Raw genomic sequence first — 13,928 nt, forward strand, 5'->3', positions numbered from 1 at the left:
CAATCATGATACCAGTGACTGTATTTGGATTTCTTGCTATGCAAATACATTATAGGGTGACTGCGTTTTTATGATGACAAAACCTGAAAGGCTTGCAGGATGTTGGAGAGTTGGATCCTGTTCTTCTAAGATGACCTACATCTGCCAAAAAAATACTGGTAGGTTTGTAGAAATCTTGGGAAATAATTCAGTTTCAGAGAATAAGGACATGTAATTTATATCAGGGGTTTCCAACCTGTGGTCCATGGCTCACTAGTTGGCTGTGTAGGGTTTGCAACTGGACCATGGAAATGGTGTTGAGCATGTGCACATGCGTTTGCAACCTCACTTGTGTGAACAGCAGGTGAGTGTGGGTGCATGTGTTCCATTTGTATGAACAGCAGGCGTGCATGCATAGTGGTTACACAAATGGACCTCATGCACGCATGCTTGCTGAAGCTTGCATGAGCCATTCCCTCACCAATCCGCAAAGCCGGAAACATTGGGGAACTCTGATTTAGATTATCTTCTACAGGTCATTATCAGAATTTGAAAAAAGTGAATTTGTGAGCTAAGATTCTGATCATACATGATCAATTATAATCAATCTAATTAAATAGATTCTAAGAAGAAGATCAATATGATGCAACTTAGGATAGTTGAAGAGGTTAAGCATATTATTACATTGATATATATAGTTATAACTGCTATGAAGAACATTGGAATCTTTCTTTCTTTCTTTCTTTCTTTCTTTCTTTCTTTCTTTCCTAATATACAACCTTTTTTCTTTTCTTGAATTTTTATTTTTGCTTGATTACTTTTCTTTTTTCTTCTTCTCAACTTTATGTTAGTTTGCATTAGATTTTATCATCTATTTAAAAAGTTTTAATAAAAAATGTACATATAAAAAGAAAAACCTGGGTGAACAAACATGTTTGAGCCAAATAAGATTGCAACAGGTCAGATATTGGTAAACAAGAAAATACATTGTGAAGGAATGTATAGAAATTGTAAATTTAAATCACAGTACCATCAATTTCTGGAAGTATTTAAATAAAGTGAACTAACAAACACAATCGTGATACCAACTATCTGAAGTCCAATATAAAGGCTTTTAGTAGCATTGAATCAGTTAATTGGCCAAAGATAATCAACAGATGTCTTGTGTTCATAAGTTCACATATTTGTGATAACTAAAAATATACATTTATATTATACCTCAAGGCTTCCTTAAAGTGTCTTACTGTACCAATTTGTTTAATGTGCTTTTGGTTTTTTAGTATTAAGCATTATCTTGGTATGGAACTGAGAGGATATTTTAAGAAAAGTTAGAACTTAAATATTAAGGGTTTTCAAAATTAAAAAAAAATAGTGGGACAGTGTGAGATCTTGACTGATTTTTTTTTAAAATAGGTCCTGAACCTTACTCTGAACCAACAGTTCCAGCATCTCACTATATCAGTTATGGAAATAGCAGCTATTCTATGGTTAGTCCCAAGATGACCTGGGAAGAAGCAAGGAAGAAATGTGAATCTGAAAATGCAAAACTTGCCACCATTGTAGACCCCTATGCAGAATCATTCATATGGCTGCAAGTGCTCCAACATAAGGAGCCTGTATGGATTGGACTAAGCAGCAAAGAGGTAAGAATAGAATCTACACATTCACAACAGAATGGGTTGTTGCCAGTTCGCCCTGGATCAGGCGAACTGGTAGTGGCAGTGGTGGGAAGCTCCACCCACCCACCCGGACACTTTTGCACATGCACACAAGCATTGCACAAGCATGCAAGGACTAGTTCATGAGTGAACTGGTAGTAAAATAAATTGCAACCCAGCAATGGTTCACAATGAAGCCCTATATTTAAAATTGTACACTTGGAAAAATTAACACAAAGATAAAACATTCAAGAAGTGGATTTCTATGAGTAGAAAGTGTTGTGGGTAGAGGTGGTCCTTGTTTAGCAATCATATTTGGGACTGACAACTCTATTGTTAAACAAAGAGGCCACTAAATGAAATTGCAACTCTGCTTATGATCTTACTTCAGCTTTCCCTTATTTTTACTGATCTGCAAAGATGACTGATGAAGTTCCTTTTTCATCTGTGCTGTAAGTGTCCATGGTCACTAAATGAGACCCCAACATATATGTGACAGTTTTCTAAATGGACCTTGAAGACTAAATGCTTTCACATAATTGATTTATTTCTGTAAAAGATTTATATGATTCCTAGTTTAAGCAGCTCTGGGTGGCTTTTTCTCACAGTTAAGAAAGAGGACATGGAGTCCAGTTGGCAATGAAAAAGGGGCACAGGTAGTTTTCACTTAACAACCATCTACTCAGTAACCATTTGAAGTTACAATAGTGCTCAATGGTAGTTATGCCTGGTCCTCAAAGTTATGCCAATTGCAGTATCCCTATGGTCACATAATCAAAATTCATGTTCTTGGCAGCCTGACCTCTTTTCAGATGACAGAAAGTGCTTCAACTTCTCCCTGCCTCTGTATCTCTCCCTGCCCTTTTGTCCCTGGACTGCATCCCTGCCCACATCTACCTCTGCCACTCTTCATTATCCCAGCTGACCTTTCCTTCATTCTGCTGCTGACAAGGTCCATCTGGCTGGGGCAGGTGCTGGCCTTCTGTGAAGCTGATCTGGGCAGGAGTAGGTAATGGCACAATGGTTGAGTGTGCAGGGTAGTCAAAATGGCAGAATGTGGGCGGGGGTAAGTATGTGTGAGGAGTAGAAGCAGAGGTATGTGTGCTAGTGTAAGAAAAATATGAGGTTGCTACCTAACAATGATGCAATCTCACTAATGATCACAACTAGGATTGTCATAACGGCTGCTGCTAAGTGATGTGTTCACATGGATACAGAATAACAGAGTTGGAAAGTCTTCTTGTCCAACCCTTCTTCTAACAGGAGACTCTGTACCATTTTAGACAAATTGCTCTCCAGCTCTTCTTAAAAACTTTCAGCAATGGAACATCCAAAATCTCTAGAGGAAAGTTCCACTGATTAATTATTTTAACTGTCAGAAAATTTTTCCTTATTTCTAGGTTGCTTCTCTCCATATATTATTTCTTGTCCTTCTTTCAGTGCTTTGCTTAATAATGTCAAACTCCTGTCCCAGTTATCATTTTAGGACTAGTTTTAACTGAAATTAAATGAATAATACTTTTCCTTGCACTTCCTGTAATTTGTCAAATAGCTTTGTCAAATAGCTTGATCCCCCCTCTTTTTTGCAGCAGGCGCTCAAATATTGGAACACTACTATCATGTTACTGCTAGTCCTTTTTTTCACTGGACAAGACATACTCAATTCCTGAAAACCTTCTTCATATGTTTTAGCCTCCAGTCCCCTAATCATCTTTGTTACTCTTATCTGCACTCTTTCTAAAACCTCAGCATTTTTTTTATATCGCGGTAACCAAAATTGTATGCAATATTCCAAATGTGATCTTATCAAGGCTTTATAAAGTGGTACTAATACTTCACATGATTTTAACCTAATAAGTGCTTTGCTTAATAATGTCAAACTCCTGTCCCAGTTATCATTTTAGGACTAGTTTTAACTGAAATTAAATGAATAATACTTTTCCTTGCACTTCCTGTAATTATTCCCTTATGCATTTTGGTTTTAGATTGATTCTGGGTACAAATGGGTAAGTAACAGGAGGCTAGCATACACTAACTGGGCTGCTGAAGAACCAAGGCATAACACAGCCTTTGTCTACTTAGATATTGATGGTTATTGGAAAACAGGAAATTACAGTGAAAAACACTCCTCTGTTTGTGAGAGATATAATGGTAAGTAAATTAATATGTCTATTTTAATAGCATTTACATTTTAATTTCAGTTAGTGACAAATTAATAAAAAGTGGCATGTATGAACAAAGTGATAAGCTAAATTTTTAAAAACAGTATAGACCTAGTAATTTGGAAAATGACAAATTTATGTTATACCTTACTGCATTATTTCATTGTAATTATTGCTTATTTATTAATGTTACAAGTTTTAATTAATATTACTAATATTTTTCTTAGTGGATAGTTACTAAGAATGGATTTTTTTAATAGTGAAACTATTAAAAACCTATTTGTTTGATAACAGGTATAGTACCAACTGAGAGGCCACAATCAGCAGGAAAATGCCAAACTTCCAAAAACAAACACGAATCTTGGATTCCTTTTGGGGATAATTGCTACAAATTTTTTATTTATGGAACATCTTGGCCACACTCAGCCTTGAAATGTACTCAGTTAGGTTAGTATCATTTTGAGCTACATAATAATAACAGCAATTTTTCATACATAGGGAAATCTTGCTAGTGTCTATATTTACAATGATTTGAATAACAAATCTGTGTCAAAATTCAGCCAGCAACCCTAATTTTTATCATATTATATTCCATATAAAGCTCTTGAAAGAACAGACTGAGAATGTAGGAAGATACCATATGGAATGGGTATAATACAAAGATAAATAAATACCTTTCTATTTTTCACATATGCTGAAAATAATTAATAAAAGGAAGGTTTCCCTGAGCAAAATCCTCTGGTGGGATGAAAAACTCTGTATTTCACCCACAGAAACTTACTTTGAATTTCATGGTACTATAAAATTATTTATTTAAGGTAGGGATACATTCCTTGAAGCCACATAGCAGGTGTAGTCAATTGACTCTAGGTATGGTTGCTTAAGAGTCTTCAATATGTCATGCCTAGAAAACATTTGCACATGACAGTTCAGAAATCAAAGAGGCAGCAGCTTTATTTTAGTAGCAGCCCTGGTAAAATTATCTTCTGAGCATGTTCTCATATACTCAGCTGAGCTCAGGAAGATCTTGATGTAACCTTAACCTTAAATGTTAACATTAATCTTGAGGACAGTTAAGGAAAATAGATATGTCTATTCTAGCCCAACAAAAACAAAGATTAGGGATGACATGTTAGCTGTTTTCCAGTACTTGTTGGGCAGTCTCAGAGATGAGGGGGTGGACTTTTTTCAAAGGACCTAAAGTTAGGACCAGAAACAATGAGTGTAAGTTTGTTAAGGATAGCAGCAAGAATAATTAACTATTGGAACATCTTGCCTCCCAAAATTTAGGTGCTCCATTGCTGGAGGAGAAAAGATTATACATTTATTTGTCCAGAATGGTATAAGGATTCTGCTTTGGGCAGGAGGTTGGACCTGGAGATTTCTAAGGTTCATTCCAGCTCTTTTATTTTTTGATTCTATGAATCAAAAAATAAAAGCAGGAGGCTTTTATGAGGCTTCAAACAACTGCTGTTCACCTTCAGGGAGTGAATCAAGAGAAATACTTTGGTCATTAAAACATAGAGTGTGCCTAGGTACTTATCTTTTATTGTTTGCTATAATTTTGTTTTCTTTCTATAGATAATGATACATGTGCTCTCCAAATTATAAGAATGAATTTATTTCTTTTTTTAAAGAAGGACTGCATATATGATACTGAAAAGCTTTTTAAAGCATCGTATACATAGAGAATATTTTGAAATATCAGCTACTATGGAAGACTTGATCATTTTCTTTTCTTTTTTTTCCTTTCTCTTTGGGAATGAGGCCTCTCAAACATTTTGAAAGGTTTAGAACAGAAGTTTGTTTTTCTGTACATTGTGTGGAATACTATTTTTGCAAAATGTTTGCTTAAATTATCATGTTTAACTTCTGTATCATTATACTCAAAGGGCAAGCTTCTTTGATCATCTCATGTTTCATAGGTGGTGCCTTAACTTCAATTAAAGACTCAGATGAATTACACTTTTTAAAGGAAGAAATGGAAATACTTGGAAGTGATGCGTTTTGGATAGGTTTATACACTAATCAGCAAGGTAATTATTTAATTAATATTTAACTATGTAGTTAATAATAATAATAACAATAATAATAATAATCCCCCAGTGAAACACTATCTTGACATAGTTGTGGGGTTTGTGTACTCTGGAGAAGATGAAAGGTATACCAGATGTTCAATCATACAAGATAGATCTCATCAGAGATGAGTGTGTCTCCCATAAATAATATGGTGAGATGTGATTTACAGAAATCCATATCAGATCAGTCATCATCCTGTACAAAAAAGGACCATTACATATTTAATTGTAAAGTTCCTCGATATCTCATGACAAATGGACTACAGGACTCAGATTCAGCAACCAGGGTCAACTGCTGCAGGATTACCTGATGAAATTCATTTACCCTTTGTAAAACAAAGAAATAATGATCTGATATCACTAATTAAGTCCACGAGATCTGAAAAGAATGCCCAGTTCTGGACATTCTGGACAGAAACAGAAATAACATGACAGAGGCTGTAGTTCAGAATTGAAATGAGGAAACCTGGTTGTTTTCTTGCAGACCTTTCATTTTACCCAAATAGGTAACATAATTAGTGCTAGTAAGGATGGGGTTTGCTCTCAATTTATCTTCTAATGGCTTGTCCTATCAGCATTGGTGGGGCTGGTCTTGAGGGGTTTTGGTTGGGGTGTTAACTATTAGCTTATTTGGCAGTTCCTTTTTAGGGGTATTATTTACTTCCTGACTATTGGTATGGTGTAAATCTTGCTATTAATCTTGGTATTAAGCTATGCTCATCTAGGCATTGAGTGCTGATGGGAAGGGTTTTTGTGTTTTTGTTACCTTTTTGGCTTGTCAATTCTCTTTTTTGCACAGTGTGTAGATGTTGTTTATGTCCCTGTGTCCATGGGTGGCCAATTTTTCAGAGTTTACAGGAATTTTAGGGGTGGGGGAACCTATTGGATATACCTTTTCTTCACAGGGCAGTTCTTTTTCTTTTTAATCATGATGCTATATATTTATTTTAACTTTAGGAGAATGGATATGGCAAGATAATAGTAACATTGCTTTTGTCAACTGGAATAAACCGAATGATCACGGACAAAATGATGGAGGAGAGTCCTTAAGTAACATTTGCATTTTTGTGAATAGTAGATCTGGACTATGGTTCAAAAGCCACTGTGATTCTCGGGCATCAAGATCATACATTTGTAAAAGAAACAAAAGTAAGCCTTATTATTATCATTACCATAATATTATATTGAAAACATTATTTGCATACTAAATAGACATTAAGTCAGAGTTCCCCAACCTTACTGGCTTTGCAGACTGGCCAGAAGGGAAAGAGAGTAGTTGAGGACCCGGATTGTTGGGGGCAATATGCTGACTCTCTGTAAACCGCTTAGAGAGGGCTGAAAGCCCTATGAAGCGGTATATAAGTCTACTGCTATTGGTTCTGTATGAGTGGAAGGCAAGTGTGTGCATACACATAACACCCTTTCTGCCTGACATTCGCTTACACAAGCAGGGCTGCATTTGGGTGTACACGCTTATCCAACACTTCTGTGGCTTGGTTCTGAATGGCTCATGGCCGGCTAGTTGGCCATAGCCCAATGGTGGGGACCTCTGCATTAAATTGCTTCCCTAAAATTCTGCAGTTTCTCTTTGTCTGCCTAAATGGTGCTCCTTGGAATTATTCTTACTACGTCATTATTTGCTCACTTTTTAAACATATCCAAGGATATTTGAAAAGTTTTTCTTTGTTTCTAATTTCTTCATGAGCAGGTTTTTCTAACTTACATATTTTAAGAGATTTCTTCTTGATCTATAGTTATTACCTTTTGTTGTTCTTATTATTTTTTCTTATATCTTTTCTTACTTTTCTAGACTATTAATTAGAATTTATCTACTATAAAATATATTATACTTTCTTTCCTTTCTTCCTTCCTTCCCCCTCCCTCCCTCCCTCTTTCTCTTTCATCTTATAATTTTTTTCCTTATTTAATTTTTGTTTCAAATAGTATATCTGAAATAAAATAGTAGGAATGAAAGTAGAATCAATTGAAACATATATTAATTTCTGCTACCAGTGATTGAATGTAATATTTTAAAATAGATAATTATAATTTTAGCAATTGATAAAAGTTTAATGAACAAATTTCTTTTGCATCATTTCCTGCCCCTTAATTATTATGTCACCTGTTTTATAGCATTAATAAAATTAATGCTTACAGGACATAGAATTAATAAAATGATTACCACTAGCCAAGAATGATGCTACCCAAAGTTTATTTCATAACATTTTAGGCAAATGTTGAAAGTAAGAGACTTTGGCTTGCTTGGTATCTGTAATTCTGACATTTTGTATTTCTCTTTATCTATTCTACCTATAGACTAAAATATTAGTTTCATTTTTAATCTGTAAGATGCTTTAAATAGTCATGAAAGCTTCATTAAACTATTGAATATTCCATGAACTCAGATTCGTATCAAGCAATTTCAACTGTTAATGGAAACTCAAATATTTCTGGGGAAAAACCCTGACATTATCCCATGGTGTATAATTCTTTCTTCAATAATCATAAAGGTTCACTATAAAAAATGCTACTGATTCAGAGAATTCATTTTTAAAAAATTTGCCTTGCAAATCCTTCTCCATTGTTATCTTAGTGGTATGCAGTAATACATATACAGTAGTTACATACTGAAAATATATTTGATTATTTTCTAGTTATTGAAGAATCAGCTGTAAACGCTACAAAAATATCAGGTAAGAAAATAATTTTAAAAGAAGTAAGAATGATATTTTTGAAGTTCAGTAATACATTTTCCAAAGTTGTGAGTTGAAAATTCTAATACATAGCTCAAATATAGATGAATACATTTTTGTAGATTAAAAGATTTAGATGATAACAGCATGAATTCAGCATTGTGGTAAGACTTACTTTATCTCTACTAAATTGTTAAATAACAATGGTTAAATTTTGTTTTACATAATTTTCCTATATTAATAGAATGGAAGCCACGAAGATACTTGAGGTGGCTACCTATTTCCATTTTCTTTTCTTTTCTTCTCAGAAGGGATCAGAAATAATATTATTCTAGACAACTTTGAGATTTTGGCAGCTACTTCGCAAATATCATGCCTGTCAATCATAAGCCACTATATTTCTATAGATATAGTATATCATTCAATTACCATTATACATTAGAAAAAATAAAATAAAATGACAGCTCTCTAACATGTTTTGTTGCAGAATAGAAAGAGAGAAAGAGAGATGGGAAAAAGATAAAAAATAAGCCAGCAAAAGATAATATAACATCTCATTAAATCTCTAAAGGTTTTTGTTTCTCACACTGTCAAAGTCCAAAATTGTATTCATAATTTCCCTTGCCATAATTGAGATTACTTGGATGATATTTATGAAGCCAAGACTTGAAAGTCTTCCTTTTTCAGTTAGTGTGACTGAATATTTATGATTATTTTCAGTTAATTATGATTATTTTCAGTTCCCAAATAAAGAATTAGCAATAAATGATAGCCATAGTAATTTGTAATTAGTTTTGCTATGGAAGAAATCACATTTCTAACATCAATTTATATGAAAAGACAACATATCAATTTCCTTTGGGATCTGTAATGAATGGGAGAAAAAACCCCATGCATTACAGTTTTTTTTTTTTACTGAGCTACCGTTCACAAATTCCTGGGATTGGTAGTTGATTCTTGTTAACTCTACCTTTATTACACTACTAGATAAGATGCAATATCTCCTGGCTTCTTTCTCAATCTTTTTTTTTAAGTCAGATTTTTATCATAATATAACTGCATTCAGTGCCTTTTTTTCTCTCTGGTATTTTAGTGATGAAAGGAGTGGCACCTCTATCAACACATGGCACAGCTGCGGTGGTAGTTATCTCAATTATCCTCATAGTCATCAGTATAGGAATCGCAGCCTATATTTTCTGTAGAAGAAGAAACAGACCACAACAAGTCTCTGCTGGATTTGACAATTCTTTGTATAAAGACAATGTGGTTATTCTTCCTAAGGATTCACAACATCTTGAAGAAATTTAAAATTGAAGAAATTTAAAATTACACTGTTCATAATACTTTCAAATATATGGAAAAATTTGGACTCTGTTAACAATATGTATTGGCCAGATCCATGATATGAAAATATTAAACTTATTATAGTTATTGAGTTAAAATATATTCTGTGTACTTTCAAATTGAAGGGTTTTTTTAAAGAATCATTTCTCCACTGGGAGGGAGGAAAGGAAAGAAGGAAAGAAGGAGATTGGAATGAGAAAGAGGGAAGGTCTGCTTTAGAACTTGGCCACTGCAGCTCTGCTGCTCTCTTGCCCCCTTCTCCTGTCCTGTCCTGGTGGTCTCGCATCCTATCTCTGAGGATGCTTTGCTTACAAAGCTGGGTCTCCTCACATGGAGAAAGATTGGGGCTCTCTCTAACTGATGCTTTTTGCCCTCCCACAACCATGATAGCAACCTGGCCAAGTAGAGAGAGTACAGCAGTAGTAGCCTCAAGGAGTAAGCAAGCATGGCTGGGCACCCCCTTGGAGAAGCAGGACTGGGCTGGGTGGTGGGGTTTTGGTACCCCAGGAGCTTGTGGGCTGACATGGGCACTTGACTTCCCTGCCCAGGACTTTTGGCTGGTGCATTTGCACAAAGATCTGGCTTAGGAAATGTCTTCCACCTGGTACGCAGGATTGCTACCATAAAGTGATCAAGTTCTTAAGGCTTTTAGCCCTATAGAAGCAAAGAATGAAACAATGAAAAAGAAAAATATCTTCTTTTTGAACTGCATATATAAAGCTTCAGTCTAAAGCTGGTTGAAACCACAAATAGCAGTTAGGAAATAGTTTTGCAAATGCTGCTTAGACACTTTGATGAAAGAAATAAAATGACTAGTGAAGAAAAAACAAAGGAAGTAAATCTAAATCTCTGTGTGTAGACACCAAAACTTTCCCTTCAAAAGTTGTTTTCAAATTATTACCCATTACAAGGCAAAGGCCAGGAGACTGTAAGTTCTAGTGTTGTCTTAGATATGAAAGCTGCCTGGGTGACTTTGTGCCAGGCCCTTTTTCTCAGCCCACAGGGTTGCTGTTCTGTAGAAAATGGAGGAGGAAGGTGTGTTGGAAATGTTTCCCATCTTAAATTATTTATAAAAAATAATAAAGACTGATATAAATAAAACTGCATGTTTAATTGTATTTTAGTATAAAATTTAATTCAAGCCAGCAATGCAAATCTATGTTACTAAACTAGAAAGCATCTTTCACCAGCCACTGTGTTAACTGGATCCACTGTGAATAATTGTTCAGCAGCATCCTTAGTCATTTCTGAGGGCCCAAATTATTCAGTCTTGTATCAAGCAAAAAGCTTGACAATGATATTGTCAACCGTACCACTGGATTAGACAGCAAAAGAAACCACTGGGACATTATTTTTAACCAAGTGTATAATTTTACTGAGGATTCCATAGAAGTAGAAAAGTCAGTTTAACTATTTTGTGTGCAAACAGCATAGGAAAACCTACCTCTTTCTGGACCTCCCATTGTCCATTGTCCACCAATCATTTATACTTGCTTTGTTTTGGGATTAGTTTTTATGCCTCAGATGTTCCCAGCCTTGGGTTGTTAGGTCCGTCTGAGGCTTCCAGTCAGCACACTTGCATTCCAAATTTCTCTTCCAAGCCTCCCTTACATTCCAATGCATTCCCTCCCCCTTTCCCATTATGTTATCTGGTTGTGAGTGGGGCTGTGTAGTAAGTCAACCATGACAGTTATCCAATCAATATATATTTTAAAAAAAACACATTTTCTTCCTTTTAATTTATTTTATATATTATGGCATTGAAAACTAGTTTTTTAAAGAAAATATTTCACACATTATGAAAGTTTACATGATAGATGATAGTTGCACAGATAATTACATGTAATGGTCAGATTATGATGCCATTTGGGACTGGAAATACCATTGCTAAGCAATGCAGTTTTAAACCCTGATGTCATATGACAACAACTCTTAGCAACGGCAATCCAGATAGTCTCAGTTTCTTTCTTTCTTTCTTTCTTTCTTTCTTTCTTTCTTTCTTTCTTTCTTTCTTTCTTCCTTCCTTCCTTCCTTCCTTCCTTCCTTCCTTCCTTTCTTTCTTTCTTTCTTTCTTTCTTCTTTCCTTCCTTCTATAACCTGTCTGGTCTAGAGGCGACTCACTCTAATAACAAGATGCACAAATCATTAACCAGTGAGGGGGAGTCCCAACTAAAGAACAGAAGGCTGATGCAGGTGATATAGGTTGTCCTGGGAGGCCCAGAACAAGATGTGCAAAAGTTGAGAAAGGTGTGGGTACTTATGGAAAAGTGGCAAGGAAGGTCACAAATGGCAATCACATAGGGACGGGCAGGATATTGCTACTATTGTTAATTGCAAATTAATTGCTGAATGCCCAAATGGCAATTTAATGAACTTAGAAGACTAATGAATAAATACACTGCAACACTGTTGCAATTTCAAACATTTGTTAAACTTGTGGTTAGTTAAGTGAGGATTACCTGTAATATTTTTTCATGATTTCCCAAATACATTAGGAGGAGAAACAACTAGAAAACACCCCACTGTTCCCACACCAGATGGGTCTCCTTTTACCAATTTGTAAGTTGAAAAATTGATGTTATAGATGAAGGAGGATTAGATAGTGCTAATAGAGCAGGAATTTATTGTGAATATAAGATCAAGAGAAGTCTGTTATTGTATTTTATGCTATTTCTAAATTGCCTTCATCAGAAAGATATCTGGCAGGACACAGAAAAAAAATAAAATTAAAAACAAGATGATAATGAAATTCAGAAATCATAAATAAATCACGCCACCATGCCTTGCAGAATTTTAAAAATTTGGCCAAAAAAATACGTCTTGGTCCTGAACATAGAAACAAGGTCTTTGTGATAGGATAGTGTCAATTCCTTTCACTCATTTTTGCTTGCTACCTTTCACTTGCTCATGGGCACTTGAAAAGGCCTTCACATGCAAAAATAGATATAGAGGATCTTTCCATATCAATGTTTATTCTGTTCCTTGAATGGGGCCCAGAAGAGTAAGTGAAGATAATGCAATTCTTACAGTGTCGGAACATAATTATTTTTCTGCAATCAGATTCTCTACCAATTTAAATCTGAAGAATAGTTTTCAATTCCGTATGAGATAGAGCACAATACAGTAATCCAAATAGAAGTAAGCTACAGGTCACTGAAACTATTTATCCCTTTCTTTGTGAATATCAGCTGGAAAAATTTCTAAATTTTGACATAGGAGTAACGTGGGGTACATTATGAAATGAGAGGGACAACCTCTGAGGTCTGGTGCAGATCATGTATGAATTGGCAAGGGCGGTGGAGAGCTTTACAGACCCTATCTGCATGTGTATAGGAAGTGTAATGGTATGCGGGAATGACCTTGAGAAATTTGGAAGAGATGCTGCCAAGGGATTGGTAAAATAAGGTCGACAGTTGAACAAGTGGCTCAGAAGAGAATTTCTCTAGTTTCTTGGGTGGGGGATGGGGGGAGAACTGTAGAATTGAATGTTGAAAGTAGAATGAAATCATTTGGTCAGGTTTCTTGTTTGATTTGCCTCACAGGGCCAACAGGAAGCCCTTAGACAGGCAGTGCAGTGCAAGCGAAGACCAGATAATAGATGGCATGGCGTGAATACAGGAAAACCCAGGGACTTACAGAGCAACTCCGTACTGACACTTGCAAACTTCCGTACTGACTTCTTTATTGACAGACAAATTTGAAAGTATCAGGCCAATACAATGATCAACAAACAGAAACATACGCATTTGGGGTATGTGATCTGAATGGATGGTAGACTAAGAAAAAAATCATGTTTTGCAAGCATCAGGGAAAAAGAAGAAGACTAAGGTCAAGGTTGAGGTGAGCGGACACATTCAAAACCATTAGTGGAAGTGTTGGGGGGGGGAGATTTGTAAAGTACTATTAAAAACTATCCTCACAGTGAGATAGGCAGCAAACAAATTTAATAAATAAATAAAAATAAATAAATACATTGAGTTAGCAAATATTTATCCACATATTCATCAGGAGCTG

General features: G+C 35.3%; 1 protein-coding gene across 1 annotated transcript in view; it reads left to right on the forward strand.

Annotated features, from left to right (window-relative positions):
* Positions 1-9,878, forward strand: part of LOC116520744 (macrophage mannose receptor 1-like) — a 44,261-nt gene extending 34,383 nt beyond the window's left edge. Inside the window, exons 22-29 of the mRNA XM_032235071.1 lie at positions 56-158; positions 1,393-1,622; positions 3,623-3,788; positions 4,094-4,246; positions 5,692-5,835; positions 6,835-7,026; positions 8,532-8,570; positions 9,664-9,878. Coding sequence (XP_032090962.1) covers positions 56-158; positions 1,393-1,622; positions 3,623-3,788; positions 4,094-4,246; positions 5,692-5,835; positions 6,835-7,026; positions 8,532-8,570; positions 9,664-9,878 — 1,242 coding nt within the window. The remainder of the gene's footprint in view (positions 1-55; positions 159-1,392; positions 1,623-3,622; positions 3,789-4,093; positions 4,247-5,691; positions 5,836-6,834; positions 7,027-8,531; positions 8,571-9,663) is intronic.
* Positions 9,879-13,928: the final 4,050 nt, after the last annotated feature.

Source organism: Thamnophis elegans, chromosome Z (genome assembly GCF_009769535.1).
Source record: "Thamnophis elegans isolate rThaEle1 chromosome Z, rThaEle1.pri, whole genome shotgun sequence".
Taxonomy (NCBI): domain Eukaryota; kingdom Metazoa; phylum Chordata; class Lepidosauria; order Squamata; family Colubridae; genus Thamnophis; species Thamnophis elegans.